Source organism: Anarrhichthys ocellatus, unplaced genomic scaffold (genome assembly GCF_004355925.1).
Source record: "Anarrhichthys ocellatus isolate YVR2014 unplaced genomic scaffold, GSC_Weel_1.0 scaffold34, whole genome shotgun sequence".
Classification (NCBI taxonomy): Eukaryota; Metazoa; Chordata; class Actinopteri; order Perciformes; family Anarhichadidae; genus Anarrhichthys; species Anarrhichthys ocellatus.
Genome location: NW_022280064.1, coordinates 2,582,913 through 2,603,721, shown reverse-complemented (window position 1 = coordinate 2,603,721; position 20,809 = coordinate 2,582,913). Strand labels below are relative to the sequence as shown.

General features: G+C 45.3%; 1 protein-coding gene across 6 annotated transcripts in view; it reads right to left on the bottom strand.

The window, feature by feature from the left end:
* The window catches only part of klhl29 (kelch like family member 29), a 202,365-nt gene that overhangs the window by 46,741 nt on the left and 134,815 nt on the right, over nucleotides 1-20,809 (bottom strand). For all 6 annotated transcript variants that reach the window (XM_031866162.1, XM_031866160.1, XM_031866161.1 and 3 more), the window contains 4 exons: nucleotides 19,600-19,738; nucleotides 13,020-13,216; nucleotides 10,790-10,902; nucleotides 10,075-10,221 (listed from right to left, as the gene is read on the bottom strand). In XM_031866162.1, coding sequence (XP_031722022.1) covers nucleotides 10,075-10,221; nucleotides 10,790-10,902; nucleotides 13,020-13,216; nucleotides 19,600-19,738 — 596 coding nt within the window. The remainder of the gene's footprint in view (nucleotides 1-10,074; nucleotides 10,222-10,789; nucleotides 10,903-13,019; nucleotides 13,217-19,599; nucleotides 19,739-20,809) is intronic.

Below are 20,809 nucleotides of genomic sequence, written 5' to 3'. Positions count from 1 at the left end.
TTTGCTCCGTAGCTCAGTGTGCGTACACCGACGTGTGCACTTATACTGTATAGGTGTTCAGCCACAGAGGTAGGACAGGCTGTTGCCATGGCAACCTTGTCTATAGCTCTTGCTGCTGAATATTTATTTTTCTTTCAGTGTGTGTGTGTGTGTGTGTTGGTGTATAAGCGTGTGGGCCCCTCTGTACTCCCATGGGAGTCTCATCTATGCCGACAGTAAAAGCTGTAAACAAGCTCGGACGGAGCGGCAGAGAGCCGGCTGGAGATTGACCCCTTTGACCCTTCGGCTCAGAGCGATGTGGCCGCGCCGCGCGGGGAGAGCGACAAAACAACAGACTCAGAGAAACATCATTCAGGGGAGAGCAAATAATAAGCTGACACTCGGCCTAAGCCTCTCCCTCTCCCACCTGAGGCCTTTTTTACTCTGGCATGTGTCCCATTTGTTTTCTACCGATGTCCCGGGCGCGTCTGACCACGAAAGGAGGAAATAAGACAGCGGAGAAAGGAACAAAGTGGGAATGGCGTGAGAAGAACAGGGTAGGACAAGAGAGGACCGGGGATGAGGAAAAAGGAGAAAAGGGAGCAGGACAAGAAAAGACAAGGTGAGCCAAGAAAAGTAAAGTGAAGACAAAGCGAGAAGACGGGAGAGAGGATGTGGCGGTTCCACGGCACTCGGGGAAATCTGCTGATGACATTTCCTCTCGGCGAGCACGCTCGGAGCGAAACACCGTCCTGCAGATGGGACTTTTTTCCCTCCATGAACGTACACAGCTTACCCAACAGTTTATCAAACAAACAGCTCAATACCCACGTAAACACTGGCGGTCGCTCCCAGCGCCTAAGCTCAAACGCAGCAAGACGGTACAGTCAAAGCCAGCTATTTGGCATCCTGAGATATTTTTAAGGGAAGAATCACGAGCTCAGGAGAAGATACTAATTCCAATTAAAGTGCCCCCATAGTGGGAGATTTGCCCCAGTAGTTACTGAGTCTTGTCACACTCAAATGGAGGCGTCTTAATCTTCAGGATTACTGCACTGCTTTTCTATTAAAAGCTACTTTTCTCCAGGTCTGCGACAATCTCACCTACTAGTGTCAGTAATCGGATGCGGACACATTTTAGAAAATCCTCTTTCGATAAATATCCTTTCAATTAGTACAATCCGAGGAGGAACTGGACGGCATTTTTGTTGTATTTAAAGTCAGTTCTGGCTCATGAGATCATGAGGTCGTCTGAAATAGGTCCACAACTGACCGCTCTGACCCTCAGAGCTAAATTAAAGCTGTATATGGGGCAGTTCCAGCCAGGTGGTGCCCTCCGTGGCACTGCAGAAAAAAATGTGCTAAAATGTCTGGGTGTGCATGTGGACATCCTGCTCCTATTTGGAAAAGCAGGTGGACGGGCTGGAATTTAGTTTTTGGTTTTCTCTGGTGTGGAGTTTGCATGTTGCGTGTGTTTCATCCAAATATTCATGGTCTCCTTTACAGTCCAAAAACATGCAGCTTAGATGAGGAATCTGTGGTTATATCTCATAGAGTGTATATAAGAAGTGGACGTAGTCACACCAAGGTCTCTGGACTGACGTTTTGAAGCCTCGAGTTTGGCATTTTGGCTGTCACCACCTTGTTTGTTTTGGAACCAGAAGTGACACAAGAGAGTGGAGTACAACCGAAGGCTGAATAAGACACTTTTAGGCAAGCAAAATGTCACACTAAACTGTCATAAACTAAACACACACTGTAAAAATGATGAAAACGCGGAAAATCCCAGACCAGACAACACCGTGGTAGCGACCTGTCAATCACTGTGTAGCCCCGCCCTAAAGCATACCCTGCTTTATCATCTATTTGACTGTAAATGGACCATAGTTTACTAAATGAACATCATGCTGTATTGAAAAGACTTGAAACTAGCAGTTGGGAGCATGAACTCATGTTTACAATGTTTACTGAGACCAGTGAGAAGTAGAGTCCTTTTCACATAGACTTCTATACAACCAGACTTTTTGCAACCAGAGACCAGTGGAAAGAACGTAAGCTTAAGGCACTTCCGCATTAGCTCCACTTTTCGGACCCAGAGGTTGCCGCCTGGTATAACTAGGCAACAGTCATGTGCATGCTGGGATAGATATCAACGACCGTGAAAATGAAAAAGCAAGTATAGAAAATCTGTCATCTGGGAGATCAGAAGCTAACCGAGCAGAACAAAAGGTCACCAGGTCGAGAGTTCAATGAGCGATGGACTAAGCCAACGTTTGAGCTCACATGTTCTCGTGACTGGAATCGTCATGGCACACTGTAAACCACACCCACACACACACACACACACACCAAGTTAACTTTTCTTTACCTATGGGAAATGAGGTAAAAGAAATCCTACTGTACCATCTGCAAGTCTTAGCTACACACAAACCCGCATCTGCTGTGGCCTCTCTTCACTTACCAAACATCTTTGAAATGGCAGTAAAACTACCTCAAAGAGACAGCATCTGGTCCTACAAACAGGTAAGGACGGCTACCACATCAATATCCACCCAAAAACACGCCCACAGATGGAGACATGAAGGATGAAGGAGACAGATGCATACACGATTGTCCTGTATTATAATCATGTGCTGTCTGTGGTCATAGCTGTTAATCTGCTTGGTGCATTCAATCTGAATATTGATTTGACTGTAATCTTGTTGAGATTAAAACAATATAAAGTCACTGGGGCTGACCTCTGATTAAATAAACAACTATGGATTCAATTGGACTGTAAACAGATTGGGATACCAGCCGAGTATGTGTGTGTGTTGATGGTATTTAGTGGAGGGTGGAGGGGTAAAGCATGGCTGTTTTTCTCTACTTTAGGTCTTCTATTTCTGGGTGGGAGGAAAAAAAAGCATTCACTCTCCATCTTTAATTCTATCTAACTCACCATCTCTCCCACTTCTTTTTCAGATACTCTCTTACCTCCCCTTCCCGCTCCTCGCTCTGACTCCCACACATGCATATATATCAGCATGGAAATGAGGGAGAGTAGCACACTCGCTGCTAAAATTCAAACACAAAGTGTCCGACCCCGCTGAAATTACCCAAGCAGGATTTTTTTACTGATACTGTTTACTCGACGTTCTTGTTTATCATCCGAAATAAATCGTTTTTTTTGGATGAAAACAAAGAAGACAGTTTTGTTGCATGTTCAACAAAACATGAGTTTATTTTTGGGTGAGTGTTTTTGAGCTGCTCTCTATGTGCTTGCATTCCTCGCACACTGCAAACTTAATATTTTGACTGACTCACTGATGGATGCTGAATGCCTGTCCAATATATTCTGTACAACCTATATGATCAGTGGTCTTACCTTGTCTAATCACATGCTTTTATGCAAATCTAAATCAAATGTAGTTCATGGAAGTAGCATTTGGGGGAAGTTTTATTCTGTATTTGCTTTGCACAGCTTCTAAAGGCCACACTGTACCTGTGCCTCTATGCCACGGATCAACTTTATGGATTTATATGTCGACTCTTCCGCTCTAAAACCTTTATAGAAAGTGCAAGTGACAACACGGAGTGAAATGATAAGTAATTCATGATTTGGGGTTGAGCTTTTATCTTGAAAGGCATATCCTTCTTGACAACACAGCTGCACCATGATAGGCCTGTACTACGATTCCTTTTGTAGAGATATTGTGTTCAAAATACAAAAATACAACCAGCTCTAAAGAGTTTCGCCCTTTCTTCTCTCCATCTTCTCCACCTGTCTGACCCGTGCTTTTTCTATCAAAACCCAAAACTGCCAAAACTCTTTTCATCCTTCATGTTTGTGGGTGAAATCTTCTCCTCTTTTTGTGGCAGATATACTCATGGGATTACAGCAATATTGCCAAAGTGTGCCCTCCTGGAGAAAGCTTAAGTCTCTGGTGAGGGAAACTAAATTACTTTTGTTTGTGTCTGTGTACTCAGTAGTCGCCATGTAAAATCACATGGGTCATGATTTTTCAGTATCTAAGCTAACCCAACAGGTAAGCAGACGACTTGACATTTAAACAGACTGAAACCTTCCTTTGGTTAATTCTAGCGAATACAGGCTAGGCTTTTAGCGTCCCCTCTGGAAATATGGTGAGCCAAGGCCGCGTGCCATGTGAACTGTGCGCTAAAAGCGTTACATTTGACTTGTCTATATGTGAGCATGTGCTCGACACGAACCAGGTAAATGAGAGCGCTCACGACCACAGAGTGACGTGCTTGCACTTGCAGATGAGATCAGGCGGCGTGCAACCGACTCCATTTCTCCCCGACAACCTCTCGAGCAATCGCTCTCTCATGCACAAGGAACGCAGAGTGAACGCAGGCTCCGTGCCTCCAGATGGATGGTGTGACATGTCATTTTCATCTTCTCGCCTACTCATGCGAGCAATGTCTCGTGTGCTTTTTAATCAGAGATGGATGCAGATCAGAATAGCTACTGTGCCAAATGAAAGACCCAGAGCCCACTGTGCATTTGAAGAAAAGAAAAAACATGGCATCTTTTCACATTCTTAGTTAGGGGTTTGGTGTTTCATTAAGTTCATAAGTGGAACATATGGAAAGCATCCACAGGAGTCTGTAGACATATGGAGATGCTACTTTTAGCCTGTCTGCCCACACACACACACACACACACACACACACACACACACTTTTGCCCCTTCTTCCATTTTTCTTTGGGCAGGGATCATTTACGAGGAGTCCGTATAGTATTCTGATATACAACTTAGATAACACCTTGCGACTTCACCTCTCTAATGGTCTCTGTCTTACAGACTGCTGCACAGCACCCTAAAAAAAACCACACTTTGTTCTTCTTAACACACAGGAAGGTGGACAGAGGATGTGAATGGGTTGAGCCTGGTGAAAGTCAGGGATAATGTGTCTAACAGGGAGCCTCTCAGATCTGTCAAGAGGCAGCGGAGAAGCCGCCGGGAAGCCGTCACCCGCTAACACAGATGACAAATGTCCACTGAGCATTTTCCATTCCACTACTGTCAGCGAGGACTAACACCTCTTGTGTGTGTGTATGTGTGTGTGTGTGTGTGTGTGTGCGTGCGCGTAAAATGATTCAGAGCCACAGCGCCGTCAAATAAATGACACATGAACGGTCATATCTGTTTGCCTTGCTCTGAGCAGATAGCAGTAGGACTATGCGTCTGCTTTAGTGGAAAAAAATGGACAACCTGATGCGTTAAACGCAGCTCTGTATGAAGAATAATAACGAAAAAAAAACAACGCACTCACTCCCAGCCTCACAAGGGTGCTTTCAATAGCGCGTGTGCCCATGTTTAGCCTCACAGCACTAACAAACCCACTCAGCTGAAATGACCACAGCCTCAGCATCCTTTTGCAGGGTTGTGTGTGAAAACGCACGCATGTGCTTTTTTTCCTCTAACGCATAATGGAGGAGTAAAATATGCTCTCGCAAATGGCACTTCATTTGGGTTCAAGAGATGCTTTGCTGAGCGCGGTTGTTTACGACTATGTGTGCGTAACAGCCGGGAGGATGGATGGGGGGGTTGAAGAGAGATGAAGCGGACGACAGACGCTGACTGCTGCCCTGAGCAACTACTGACAGGTGCAATGTGTTCTCCTCTCAGGCTTTTTTGTTTTTTTCAGCATGACTTCATTCAAAAAAGAAAAAAAGAAAGAAAAGAAGCTTTCTTCCCTTCATTTAATACAAAACATATTCGTATGAATGACTGCTCGCTGTACATTAACATAAAACTTTCTGGCTTGTTTCTCAAACCCACTGAATTATCTTTGACATCGAGCCGTAGCTACGTCCGTGATATAGCGCGGTGCATATTTATTATTTCTCGGGGATCTTGGCACAAACAGAAGATTGCTTCCTTTGAACTGATAGAGAAGACTCTATGTATCACTCATGCAACCCTTGTGTGTTCGTAAGGGAGCGGCCCTGTGGAAACGAGAAGCCCTCGACTCGCCGTGGACATGCGGCCGCCGTGGTTGAATGACCGCGGTTCAACTGGCTGCACACATCAGGACCGAGCTCGCTCTGGGACGACAAAAAGGACACAGATGAGAACGGAGGTCCGGAGTTCAGTGGCTTGCATCAGATCCGATCCTCCCTCTAATACGCGAGTCGTAGGCTACTAGGGCCGTTATACAAGTGATTTCCATTCTCGTGTGAACGTTTGAGCACAGGACAGGGATATGATTAGTGACATCCCGTGAATATTGTGCAAATCCCTTTATGAGGGCGCGTGCGTGTGCGGGAATGTGTTGATGTGAGTTGGAGAGAACGAGAGCCAGAGGAAAAAGCAATGACTGCACACCGCATCAATCTCCATTGCCTGGTTCCGTCTCCTCAAGAGTACGTATTTGTCAAAGCGTACATAGAGCCCGACTCTACACAGCTTCAGTTTCGTCTTCAAGGATGATTGTTCTGACATAAAGCTCCTCGTCTCAAAAAAACAAAACGCAATTAACCTTCTCTTAACGGGTGCAAGGTGATGGAGAACTTTTTCGTTTTGAACTTGGTGCTCAAAAAGAGAATCACTAAATTAAAAGTGATGCTTGTGGTGAAAGGGTCATTTGCAGTTTTGAAGGTAAATGAATCGTAAAATAGTGAGGGAAACGTTTATTTCCCTACACAGCCTCAAAGCATTTTTATCCTTTGATAATTTTACACTACATAATGATAGCATCATTTGTTCTTTTTTTTTTTTTTTTTCTTCTTAATGAGCGCTGGAGGCAAAAAAGAAAAAGAAATCACCCAACACATTACCAGAGTGGAATGCATAAAAATCCCCCAAATAATAACTAATTACTTTCAGTACACGGATGTGAAGTAATAACTATATTAATTTGGCTTGGGGACCACACATGTCAGGGCAGGCCATTGTTATTTCTGATGAGTGGACAGCAGGTCTTTGCTAATGGCGAAGCTGGCCCCTTACTTTCATCATGAGACCACACCATTAACTGTCCTTTTTAACCGTTACATTTGTTGGCCACTTTCCAAAGAGCCAATTAATCGGCCTCTTTTGTTAGGTTGAGTTACCTGGCAAGATAGGATCCTTTATGAAATACGTTCAAGTGAGGCGTAATGGGGGTCCTATTCAGGGATTTGGCAAGAGACTGGCCTGTTATAATTGGAGCCATGTGTCGGGCGGCCGTCCCACAAAAGACTGCTGGGTGAAAGGAAGGACAGGTCTCTTCCTGTCAGCACCTTCAAAGAGACAACATGACGCAGGACACTTCTTGCTAATGGATCCTGTGACAGGCTGAATGTGGAGGCGGCTGTACTTCTCAGATAAAGGACGAGTCTCTGTGTTTAGAGGTACGAGTACATTAAGGTGTGCATAATTAGTTCTAGAACTGCAACTAATAAATATTTAATGATTCATTAATTGATTAGTTTTTGGGATTGAAGAATGCCCTTCACCATTTCCGAGAGAGCAAAGTAACATCTTAAAACGGCTCAACTAACCCAAACATATCAAATTTACAATGACAGCTAGCGTTATCAATCCTCACATGTAACTCTCCCCAAGAAAGCTAAATTGGCAAAACAAATGTAAACTATTCCTTTCAAGATGATTAATTATCAGAATTGTTGTCTACTGACTTCTCAATTCAGCAATGAATTCGTTGGCGTTTCCTTTTCTTTGGATGTCTCTGCTGTAACATATACAGACGCTTGCAGGGCGACACACCTGCAATAATACTCAATCGAAGGAAACTGACACAGCTCTCTTCTTCCATTCGGTGGCTCTGTGTCTCATAGCAAAACATTATCAACGCTCAAATGCCCAAAATGTCTCTAAGCGATGTCCGGGCCCCGTTTCCTGGCGCAATCGGATGTTTGTGACAGCGTAGCAGAGAGAGAAAATTGCATATTATTTACCCAGCGCCTTCAATATGCCACTTTCCCACTCTATAGCCTGCAGCTTACAACTCACAGCACACGCACAGACACACAAACGTACAAAGACACACACATACGCGTGCGCTCAGATGAATGCAGACGTTCACAAACTTAGCTCAAGGCCTAAAGCTGAACCCCCACCCCCCCCCACGCCACCCCTCCCCTCGCCTGAGTTTTTCAGCAGTGCTGTGACATTCTGCCCTGACATGTCATTAAAAAGTGTCACAGGTTTCTGGGGGAGTGATTTCCGCTGCTCTCTGCCTCCAAACGGAGAGCGGGGACGGAGGCAAGGGAGGGTGGGAATGATGAGCTGGTGCTGGACCGTGCGTGTAAACTCGGCCCCTCATAACGTTCTCCCGTGGCATAATGGAAGCAGCCCATTCTCTCTCTCTGCTCTCCTCCTCGCCGAGGCTTGCTGTTTGTTTTTTCGGTCACACATGGGCAAGAGATTTGAGCCTGACCGAGAGCTCAATCACATCTCCCCTGCCTGGATGTCATGGCTGTGCGCAGAGGCACAAACTGTTGGATGTCAGATCAGAACACGGGGCTCTCTTTCCATTCCCCTTTCTTCATTTCCCACCATCTCTTTCTTTTTTCTCAATCACTCCTCGCCTGTTTCTGTCTTTCTCTCGCTCTGCTTCTTTCTCTCACTCCATCTCTCTTTCCCACCACTCCTTCTCTTCTCCCTCTCTCTTCGGAGACGGGGTGACCCGGCTGTCGCGTCTCAGCGCGGCAGGTTTGTTCAGACAACCGGGAAAAATGTTCCATTTCTTCTTTTTTTCTTTTACTTCATCTGAGTAAGTCACCTCTGCACCTCTCCATTAGAGTGTGAGATTGCTGGAGTCTGCTGGACTGGCTGGAGGTTTGCGATGCAGATGACAGGGGTCGTATGTTCTCCTAAAAACTGGGCATCAGCCTTGTTGTGTCTCCTTGTGAATTCGCACTACCTCCGAGTCAAATTTCCCATCAGTCACCCCACACATTCCAATTTCAGTGGATTTATTAGTCTCCGTGTCATGAAAACTCATTCCATACACTCTGTCGTTTATATTTCTATCTTAGCACCTATATGAACAACTAACGAGCATCGCCAGCTGCTTTCAATGGCTTGTCCTTATGCTTAGTGTTGCACACATTCATCTAAAACCCTTCGCTGCAAAACCCCTGATAGACCTGATGGATTTCCCCATAATCTCAGAATGCTATATATCAGAAGATAAATGCTAAATGTTTAATCCCAAAGGTAAAAAGAAAAATCAAATATTGACGTATGGGCCTCATAAAAGTGGATGCCAATAAAGTAGCATTGATTGGAGAGGTGTTAACCGAGTGATCCAGCTGATATAAGGCAGTTCCCCCTCGTGCTGGTGGATGAGAAGACATTACTCCGAATGAATGACTCCTCCAGTGATGGATCGGTGTAATTTATCTGATAATAATCTCACCTCAATTTTTTAAACAGCTATAAAATACTTAAAAATCATCACCTTTTAAATTCATGGTTTTGTGACTGAATCCATAAAAATCCCATGACGAGGTTTTTACCCGCTGGATGGATATCCGTCTGCAGTGCAGACCATTTACCTTTTCGGGAATGAGGGCTGAGGCTCTGACCTCGAGGCCACGTTTATTCAAATTTGACCCGCTGTACCACAGGGTCAAAAGCTTTGATTATGATTAACAGCCTCCAGGAATACATCACGCACCTGTTAGGCGTACGGAAAAAGGGATCGCGACTGTCTGTGTTGTTGTTGTTTTTTCCCCACACAGTACAATGTCTCATGAACAAATGAAGTGTAACTAAGAATAGAGCACATTCTGAGGGCGAAGCACTCCTGGGATTATGAACAACTGCTGTGTTAGGCTGCATCTGAAGCGCACAGTTGATGAACACCACCGAGGGAGAACGAGGAGTCACTCGGCTGGTTTCTCACGCTGTGTACCTCTCCGAGCAGACAGGGATGGTCGACGGAACGAGCGCACCAATGCGGCTCCGCGGACGCACGGTATCTGTACCCCTCAGCGGTGACGAGGGTTTTTTATCTCGCTTCTTTGTCTCATGGTACACATACCATGTGTACTCATTTTGGTTAAGTACACTGTGGTGTCAGAGCGGAGACACACGCTTCACAAACACACTCATCAGCTCTCTTTTTGTATTTTATTACCTGCACTCTGGAGTTGGGGTCCTGTTTGATCCACTTGATGACCGTCTCGTAGACCAGCTCCTCAGCTTTGGTGTTGAGGCTGTCGTTGGACAGGTAGGCCACCAGATCCTCCTTGGACACACTCAAAATCTCTTCCTGTCCTGCCACCTGAAGAGTTATGAGATAAACTAGTTAAAATAGTACATTCATGTTCTTTCACGCCTCATAAAGGGTTCTTGGTGAATAGCTGTATCCAGCGTCGCAGTTGAAGGTTAACTCGACTATTTGGCCATTTTGTTCTTGGATGGCGAATGAAAAATACTGCTGTGGCATCAGAGATGAAGCTGAGGGCAGCGAAGCAACATATTTTCAAACCCTCAAGTACAGCAGAGACATTCTCTATCCTATGTGATTCTGTGTGGTTCCCCCACTTCTTAAGCTGCAAGAGAGCAGAGAGCTATTTCAATTCCTATTGTGCTTCAGGTTATTGAACAGCAGTAAAGTATAACAGTCTAATGATCTTATATCCTCTGTGGACAAAAAGCTACAAAAAAGGTTGAAACTGTCAAATATTAATTTATTGATTGCTAGAGGTATTAACTTAATTATGGTCAGTTTTAATTTGATTTTATTGCAGTTTGCTGTTGTATTTGCCTTTATTCTGTCTGATCTAGCGTGCAACTCCTACAGGAATCAATGAATGGACTAACGGGAAAGATGTTAAATCTCTACCCACCTCAGGGAAGTTCTGCAGTGCAAAAGCTTTAGCCATGTTATGGAGTTCGGTGCAAGTCATGGCTTCAGCCATGGCCAGCACTCCCAGACAGTTAGCTGCAGTCAACTGTTTCTCTGGAGTCGATAAACAAGGTCAGAGAGATGCGGAGGCGAGGAGGCCGACAGAGAAACATAAACAAGAAACAAACAAAGACACGGGCAGCTTGATTAAGACATAGAAAGAAAAAAAGAAAAACATCATTCAGACATCCATAAAAAGATCACAGACGTAGAGAGCAGAAACAGAAAGAGCCAGTAGCACCGACTCTCAGCCTATCAGAGTGTATATCTGCCTGAGACCAAGGGAGAACAAGTGCAATAACTCAAAACAGCTCCGGGGACAAACAACGAGGGAAATCGATCGCTCACAACCCGGGCAAGAGGTGTTGGATGGCAGAGAGCGGGGTTTGGGATTAGCTGGACCACTCAAAAGAAGTCCTGTCAGATCTCAGAGTCTACTACACACACGGGCCGGCGATATATGAAACCGCCCTCACAGCCAGGCCAGCGGGGGAGAAGGCTTATGCTACCGTCTGTGATCTCCTGTGAGGGTGCAGCATTTTAAGTGGCGTATCTGTAATTCTAGTTTTCTAACACATACCGCCATTTATCACAAGAGAGGGAAGAGTGTTGGCAGTGTGGCGCACAACACGGGCGGGCAAGCGTGTGGATCAACTGGGTCAGTGGCAACGGAGAGAGGCCTGATTAAACAGCCATCAGAGGGAAGCGACGCCCGGCCTTATCACTGAATACAGAGTCTCAGAGTCTTTCCTAAACAAACATCAGCCAACAAAGGTCGCCTAACATCTGCTAACTCACAATTAAACAAAAGCCAAACCAAAGACCAAATAAAAGGGGGCTTCACGCTGCATCAAAGTGGGGGCTAGGGGGCTAAATAAAAGGCTGTTTGAAAAGGACTCTGATTTGTGATTTCAGCAGATGAGGTGCTATTTCACTCGTATGCTCAAATACTCAGAACATTGAGTAAACCTAGACTATGTGTCGCATCGAAGTTTGCAACAAAATGGCCCCGCAAAATCAGTTAGAGTTGAGACAATTTGAAAACCCCTCCCATTGTGGCCGATGTATTAATAACAGTTGAAATTTGGAGCATGTTGCGAATTCACTTTAATTCTTCGGAGAACAAAAGAGCAGCGATTTCTGGCAGAGCAGCAGGCAAACAATGAGTGACTTCGTTTTTTTTTTTATTTGCTCGAATCTGAAGTTCTGTGAATAAAAGTCAGAGTGTTATAAGTAGGTCGTGGAGATGCTGTTTCTCCTCGGTGTATTCGTTACACACTTCAATAATATCTGACACAGTATCAATTTCTCTTTGCTCAAGGACACACGCTTGCGCCTGTATTTTTTCCCCTTTCTAATGTGCTGAAATGCCATGAATCTTGTCGAGGAAGAATGGATTGACGTCTCGCTGGCACTGAAGTCTACAAATGGCTTCCCTGTTCCCCCTCCTCTCTTTTTCCCAAATGGAGAAAAACAAATCAATAACGTGGGCTGCTGCTTCTCTTTTACTTTCTTTTCACTCCTTTCCCTCCGCTGACCTTTCTGCTAACATGCACTTCCCCCTGGTTTTACCCATACTCAAAACAATTTATTAAATGGAATGCAAAGGCTGACATTTGCAGCTTTTTGGTTGGTTACCTGCTAAAATCTGGAACATGCCATTTGCGTTTCATGTGACCCCTTCGGGGCTCCCGGCAGCACCTCCCCTCCACTGCTCCACGTTTCATACCTTGTCTAAGTATCAATCTGTTTTACTATTTTTTTTTTTTTCCGATATCCTCTCATGGTTCAGGCCAGAGGATTTGACATTTACAGTAAGTGACAATTGTTCCCTGACCTTTTTATAAATCTGGCCCCGTGCTTGGTCTTGCCCACTGGGACAAGATCAGAGGCACCGTGCCCAACTGAGAGCGTTAGCAGGCAGAATTCTCACACGGCTGCTCGCGTTGGAAACATGATAAAGAGGAGCGTGATGTGCCAGAGTCAGGGAGGAGATGCAGGTTCTGCACAAGGCAGTCTTGTGCATAGGGATGAAGCATGACAACGAATGAAAATACACAAAAAGGTAGACGCTGCAAGTAGCAGGAAAGGTCGGATCTGATGTAATAAGCATGCACACACACACACACACACACACACAACCCCCCTCCTGTTCTCTGAGCTATTCCTACCTAGGAAGGAGACACAGACTTTACAGAAAGTGTTGAACTGGAACTTGTTGGCGGCCTCCAGCAGCGTCTTGGCGTTGGCCGAGTCGATGACCAGCGATCCCGTGTAGACGAACTCGAGCAGCAGCTCCAGCACGTCGGCGCTGATGTTGCTCATCTTCAGCTCCAGCGTCTCACTGCTCCTCGTCTCCCCCGATGACCTGATCAACCAATCACGGCAGAGAGAGGCGAGTTAGGGATACTCTGAGAGGAAAAGCGGAGTGGTGGAGGAAAAAAAACAAAAACAAAAACAAAAAGAGGATAGGGACACAGATACGCGTATGCTACACACAACACCCAAAACACACCTGGGCCAGTACGAGAGTGGGGAGAAAATAAGAGAATCATTACACAATAACATAACGTGAAGTGGAAAAGGGACAGAAACAGAACTTTGGATGGTTTTTACTTTTCTATGGGGCTAGCAGCTCTACAACTATATTGCTGCATCTGAAACAAAACGTCCTCTCTGAACAAAGATTAGGCAAACAAAAGTTATTGCTTTGTTTCTCAACAGGCATGCTTATCACATGTGTTTTCATGTATGCATAGTTTTTAGGGAGTGGACATGCATACATGGCAGGGTACATATGAGCCGATCAGACGGAAAAACAGAGAGAAAGAAAGTGACAGCACAGCTGATACACGGAGGCAGGACAGAATGTAAAGTGTGCTGGTTATAACACGGTGCCCCCGGAGAGCCCTCGCTGTTCGTGAGCCTACAGTACGTCACGGCCGCGTGCGTGCTGGGTATCAAAAGCAAAGTATCCACTCCTACTGGCATGGCGTAAGAAGTGCCAGGGAGTGCATGGGTGGGCAAATTAAATAGAATATGATATCCCTTTCGTAATGCAGAGCCTGAGATGTGCGAGGAGTGGAGAGCTGCTTTCAGAGCCAGGCCACGTTGTGACTTCACCAGGATCAAATGGCAGAGATTAGTTCACATGCAGGATCCCCCCCGGAGAGGTATGAGAGCGTTAAATAACAGCTCGCCTCCCATGTTTAATGTCCCATGTGAAACAATAATCCACTCAAGGGCAAAATAAATGGAATCAAAGCCCTGCAGAACGCATGCCCCCACTACTATGTCTCTCTTCCTGCGGCTATGGGCATCAACAATATGAAAAGTAGCCCACATTAAGATGGATGGAAGCTCTTTGCTCCTGTCACTCATGGTAGCTCAGCGATAACGCTCTGTCTGTTTCTCAGTGTGTGTGTGTGTGAGTGTGTGTGTGTGTGTGTGTGTGTCTTTTTCTTTTCTGTTGGGAGCCAGTGTTGTTGGACTGAAAAAGTCACGACAAACAGTCAGCATTTAGTGAGACACGGACAGCAAAACAAACAAGATGAGACAGGTAGACATCATGGTTAGAGTGAAGATGAGAGGTTGTCGTGGGGGGGACGATGAGGAGGAAGCAAAAGGAAGGGAGGCAGGGCGAGACGGTCCTTCCACAGGGAGCCAGCAGCCATCCTTCTGAGGGAGGGGTTGGGTTGTTCCATGACTGTGCCTTGGTCTTTTAAATAAGAGATATCCCCGCCCACCCCCGAAAAAAAACCACCATCACACCTAAACAGAGCCTTTGTCTCCGCTGCAATAATCATCAGTAGCCTGTAGTGTATGAACTGAGACATTAGTCGTCATGTAAAGCGTACTCAGGAGGTGAGAGGGGGAGAAGGACATCCAAAAATAAAATAAAAGACAATGGCATTTGTCTCTGGATGGACATTGGCTGGAAAAACCAAGGCAGTTACTCTTTTTCCTCCTGCAAAGCAAAAAGCCACATAGTGTTATTGCCCTTTTTCCGCACAAAGCCCTGCAGTGGGGGCAGGTAGTAAGACAGAAAGAAGGGAAGGGGAGTGTCGTTCAGGGTTAAAGTGATGGAGGGAGTTGGGAAGAAAAGAGGGGTAAGGGGGGGGGGGGCTAAAAATAAAAGAGGAGCATGCTCATCAACCTGCTCAATTAGTGCAATGGGAATCCGCTCGAGTGGCAGTTTGTTTTTGTCTGAGCACTTATGTTATGGAAATGACTTTTCCGGAGCTTCTAAAACGAGGTGGATATTTATGCCACGTCTGATTGCGGACTTGAATTTAAATAGTGAAAGCGGGAGGCAGGGAGGACAGGAGAGACAGAGGAGGAGAGATAAAAAAAAAGGCGAAAAAAAAAAGATGGGCACACTCAGGCAAAGAAATTTGTTTATGAAAAACGCACCGCTTATTCAGGAGGAAGTCTTAAAATCAGCAGAGACTGTCAAAACGGTGGTGAGCAGAGGCAGAGAGGAAGGAGGGGAGCTGCTTGCACACGCACACACACACACACACACACACACACACACACACACACACACTCTCTTTCTAATACATCCTTCAACCTAAAAAAACCCCTCATTTTACACAGAATACATTTAGCTTGGTCTTACAAGACCATCTATTCTGTGGAAGTACTTACAGTACCAAGATATGTCAAGATAGATGCTTATTCAAATGCAAAGCCTACACTGTCTGGGCTAAAAATGGCATCCATTTACATCCTATTTCACAACATAAATCAGGAATAAATTATAAAAATAAACAAAGATAATGCGGTAGCTCTATCAGTGTTGGGATTCCTGTTTTGCTTGTGTTTGCTTGTTTGTATTGAGGCCATGGTAATATAACAGCAGGTATGTTACGGTCGACTTTAAGGCTATCTGGTTGGAACAAGCCCTCCGAAGGACAAAAAGGACAGAGTGACAGAAAACGTCCATCCAGTGTGAATACAGGGGGGCCGTCAGCATGAGAGAAGAAATGCGCACTCATACAGCAAGTGACCCTTCGCTAAGCCCCGCCCTCTGCTGCTACCATGGAGCCCACACTGTCACTAACTGCACTCCCTGAAGAAATATTATCAGACAGAAGAGTCGACAATATGTGCTTGAAGGAAATATGCGGGAAGTCAAACTGAGTCAGCAGCAAAAACAGGTAAGTTCTGTAGGCAGTACTGTTGTATCAGGGTAGCAGAAATCACACAGACACAAGTATCTCAACATTTGGACAAAATAAAACCTCAAACCATAAGAATAGATAGATATCACTAGCGGTTCAATAGGTGAGAGAAATGTGGGTGAACTGGCCCTTTAAATACAGCTAGTCAGAACAATGTCGCTAATTGAAATTTGAGGGGAGTATTACAGTGTCCTTTCTACCCCTCGGGCTGACTGGAGCAGCAGAAGGGCTGCACTCAGGGCTCAGCTGCAGTGTTCACACAGCCACTGTAATGTGCTTTAACACAGCTCTCTACCCATCTCATAGTCATAACACTCTCAGACTCACAAGCATAGAGAAGTCATGGGTCGACAAGGGGGGGGGGGAGAGAAACAAATGGCATGGAAGCATGTGTCCCGACTGCTCAAAGAATCCGGAGCTTTTTACATTACCGTGGTGCAGGAGATGCAGTGGCCATAAATTAAATGCCTGCAGAGCACACTTATTGGAAAATCCTGAGGGGTAAAATGGAATTACCAGAGATGATCCGTCTCCTTGCTCTGTGCATCGGCCCTTTAAAGGGTAGGGTAATAGGTTTTTGGGTGGGGGCGAGGGCAGACGTGTGCGTACATTCTGGAGCGGCATTACATCCTTCAGGTATCATGGGAAAAGATGGCAGGTTAAATGCTCACGTACTGTACGGGGAGGCCTGAATACTTGAGGTGGGGGTGTGCAGTGGAGGAGCACACTGGAAAGAGGGAGCTTTTTGCTTGAAAACACCATTTTAAAATGTCTTCGGAGACTCACATCGAATGTGGAGATGAAGGAGAAACTCCCCGAAAGAACATTTCAGAATATTTTTAAGCAAATTTGTATAATTACTTTCCGAATCTACTCTGCTAAATTCCGGCTCTTTGTCAGTTAAGCTTCTAATTTCTTAAACGAGCCAGTTGCCTGGTGTTTGTGTGTGTGTGTATGTGTGTGTGTGGGCAGACATGGGAAAGTAAGTGCAATGTGCCCTCCCTCACCCTCCAGTATCACTTCTCTACTTTCTCTCTGACTAACGGCAGCCCGCTTGGATAACACACCAGAACTATGTCCTCGCATCCTACACGCACGCACACACTAAAGCATACATACAGTGAAACACGTGCACACTACAAGTACATTTGCACACGCACACATTTTCCTGTTTTTCAAGCCAATACTGTACACACGCACACACAGCGTGGTTGTTTATAGCGAGCTGACAGGGGGTCTGAATGCCTCCTGAATGAGATGGGCGGGGGGAGGAAGGGAGGGAGGGTGCTCGGGGTACAGAGCATATAAAGAGATAAAGTCTCTCTCTCTCATTTGACCTCATAAAGATCTGGACAGTAGCGAGCCACGTGGTGAAGCCTCAGCATAATTCCAGCAGCGTTGAAAAAGTGACCTGAGCTGCGCACGGGAGGCCGTAACTCAATGCCTGTTGGCTCTCTTTGCTCCTCTCCGACCGGCTGCAAACGCCTCGCAGCTACGAGCAAAATGGTCTCCTCCTCTCCCTCCACTCAATGTCTCCTGGTCTCACTTTTCATTAATTTATTTGTGCTCCCTTTTATGTCCTTCTCTTGTCAACTTTTCACTGCTGTCCTCTTCTCACGCGGCTCTCATTTCCATAAAGTCAAGGTGCCACATGCCAGCAGCGGTCCTTGTTGACACCGTCAACAAGGACCGCTTAGCATAAACGCTGACGGCCCTGACTGCATTCCATCAAACCAAAGACGTCTTCCAAATTCAGAATTAGTCTAACAAAGTCATTAGACATTCTAGCGTGAAGTCAAATGAGAAGATTTCTATTTTAGACGTAATCTCCTGAAAAACAACCGTGTTATGACAATAAATCAAAGTACTTTTACAATGAATTAACTAATTAATGAGAATTTGCTCTATTAAACTGTCAAATTGAACAAGAACCGTCAATGGAGGCAACAGCGGACACGGGGATGAGCTTGATGAAATTCAGCCCGCTCCTCCGGGAGCCCCGGTGTCTTTCAGGGGCCCCTCGTCTATACGCATAAATGATCTGGCTTTGTCCCGGATAAGAGGAGACAGACGAAACAATCTGATAGACAGTTCGTCCAGCATGGGGGCTTCAGTTCTTTGCAAAGTCACTTTCGTCTCTCAGGAAGCTTCTCTGCTATTGTCAAGGTTAAAGGAAAACTCAGTTTAATTCATGGGGTGTCTACGAGTGTAGCCGTCGTGGAGATGAGTGGCCCTAGTACAGACGAGTCTCTGTGGCTTCTCTACCTCTGTTCTCTCTCTGGTCTGCCTCACTCCACCTCCCATTCAGGGGGAACAAGTGTATCTGTGGCGAGCGAGGAGGCTGCGGCGGCTGATAAGCAGCTCTCTGCTCTCTGATGAGCTCGCGGTGGAGGCGGCATGGCTGTGGGGCAAAGTGGCAAACTTCCCTGAGGCATTCCAGCGACCGCCGTGCGTGTCTTCCCGTTAGTCTTTGCTCTTCGCGCTCGCCACTTCATCCCAAGCCATGAAAGCGAGAACAAACACACACACCCCACCACACACACACACACACACACAAACAACACCAAGGCGGCAAAACAAATTTGGGTCCAGGGGACTCTCAATCAAGCCGAAAACACCTGCAAGGATTTGAAGTAAGGATGAGGACATTAGGGAATCATGGTGTTCTCTCCCCGGAAAAACAAGGCAGATGAAAAGAGACATACGTGCGCTATAAGTCTTGACTGAGTCATACACACGCGTGTGTGCACACATCTGGAGACACTAAAAAGGTCTGTAGCTGACACACACACACACACACACACACACACACACACACACACACACACACACACACACACACACACACTAGTATGCAGACAGGCACCCACGAAAACAAAACATCCCGTAAAGACAAAAAAATATGGAGTATGAAGGGCAGAATACTAGGGGAATACTTAGATCCACATCAAATGAATACATTAGTAAAAGGTGGTGTTAACCTGTGAAAGTGTTGGTTCAGTAAGCTGTCTCAGATGTGCTTTTGTTTTGTCCTTTGCTTATGACTCTGAAATGTCCTTTTTATTACTCTAACCAAGCGTTATTAGCATATGAAAAGGCTGTTTTTGCAGCATAAACTCAAGAATTAGCAACAGAAATATATGGTAGCTTGGGAGACAAAAATCCCTCTGCCTACAGAAGACAGAGTGGCTTTGGCAAATTACCACCCAAAGTGTAGAATGTACGATTCTTTTGTTTTGGCCCTTTGGTGAGTTTTATAACATCCCCAGTCATGGAACATTTTCACTGCTCATTAAAATGGAAATGTGGTTAAATTGCCCTACATGGGGAGGAAAGGTAATGACGAGGGTTGACCTTTTTCCTCTCCAAGTTTCAGATACATTCATTTGAGCGGGAAGAGGAAGGAATGGCTGCTGGCCCTGTGTTAGGAACCAAAGTCTTCACACACCTGCAAGAGAGAGAGGGGAAGGGAAAGAAAAAAAAAAAAGAAAAAGCGACACAAATGCGCCCTATGAAAAGAACAGATTGGATCAACAGCTGGTGGGAGGGAGAAGCGAAGGCAAACCTTTTCACCAGGTCCTTGAAATACAAGCTGCAGGAAGCTAGAACATTTTGGTGGACTTCAAACTCTTTGCCTTCAACAATAATTTTCAGGTCTGTAAACTCTTTCGCTCTGCGCTGTTGGTTCAACTCCTTCAACATCTCTGTAGAACAAGAAAAAGAAACAGACAACGCCACATGTGGGTTTAGTACTTCCTCTCTTCCACACATACATGAGCAACAATAGCATGGCATCGAGAAACAGGACAAAAATGCTGAAAAGTGCAGATTGGAGAACACAATATTGCTGCTCTTAAGAAACAACGTTCATCGTATGACAGAGAAGAAGTGACATGTACAGACTTGATTAAACATTTCAGCAAAGACATAATGAGATGTGTATATTAAATATGTAGCAGAGAAGGGTGCATGTAAAGAAAGGACATAATTACATCTTATTTTCTGTTACTGTGCAGAGGAATATGCAATATCCAAAAAGCATGCTAGTGGAAAACATAGAACTTGGAATGAGATTAATAAACTAGGCTTTTTGTGAGAAAGACACTTATTAAGCTGTATTTGACTTCTGTAAATGTACAGCGCTAGAACTTCAATGAAGGGAAGCTGAATGAGATTAAAAAGCGTCTCAGAGAGATGTATGCTGAAAACAGAGACACTGTCAATGCATTATTCATATTGAAATAAAATTCTTTGGCTTCTCACAAGTGCCCTACTCGGCGAAGAGTTGACCTTCAAATGTCGCTCAATGAGAAAACAACTGCTTATCCCCAAATCCCAACACCCACCTCTCTCTCCCTCTCTCCCTCTTAGAAAAATACCCCCCTCCCACCCTCTGGAAAAACAAAAAGATAGGAAAAACAGGGACAAAACGCAATCTGTGAAAACATGCTTGGAGCAAACCAATGTGCCGTTGAAGGCCAAAGTACACAGCGAGTTGCTTAATGTAGTGTAGTAGCACCGTGTTCGGCCTGGCCTTGCTGTAGCGTGGGGTCGGGGGGGCCCTTGTTTCTCCAGGTCTTAATGAGGCACCATGAGGGGATGCTGAGAGTGAAAATCAGCGGGGGACGAGCAACATATTCCACGGCCTTAGGAGGGATAACCAACAGTGCAGCTTTGTTAATCTCCAATCGAGAATTCCAACAAAAGAAAACACTAAGAGATTCAAATAAAGCGCTACAGACACGATAGGGTGGGACATTATGATTATAGAGGCA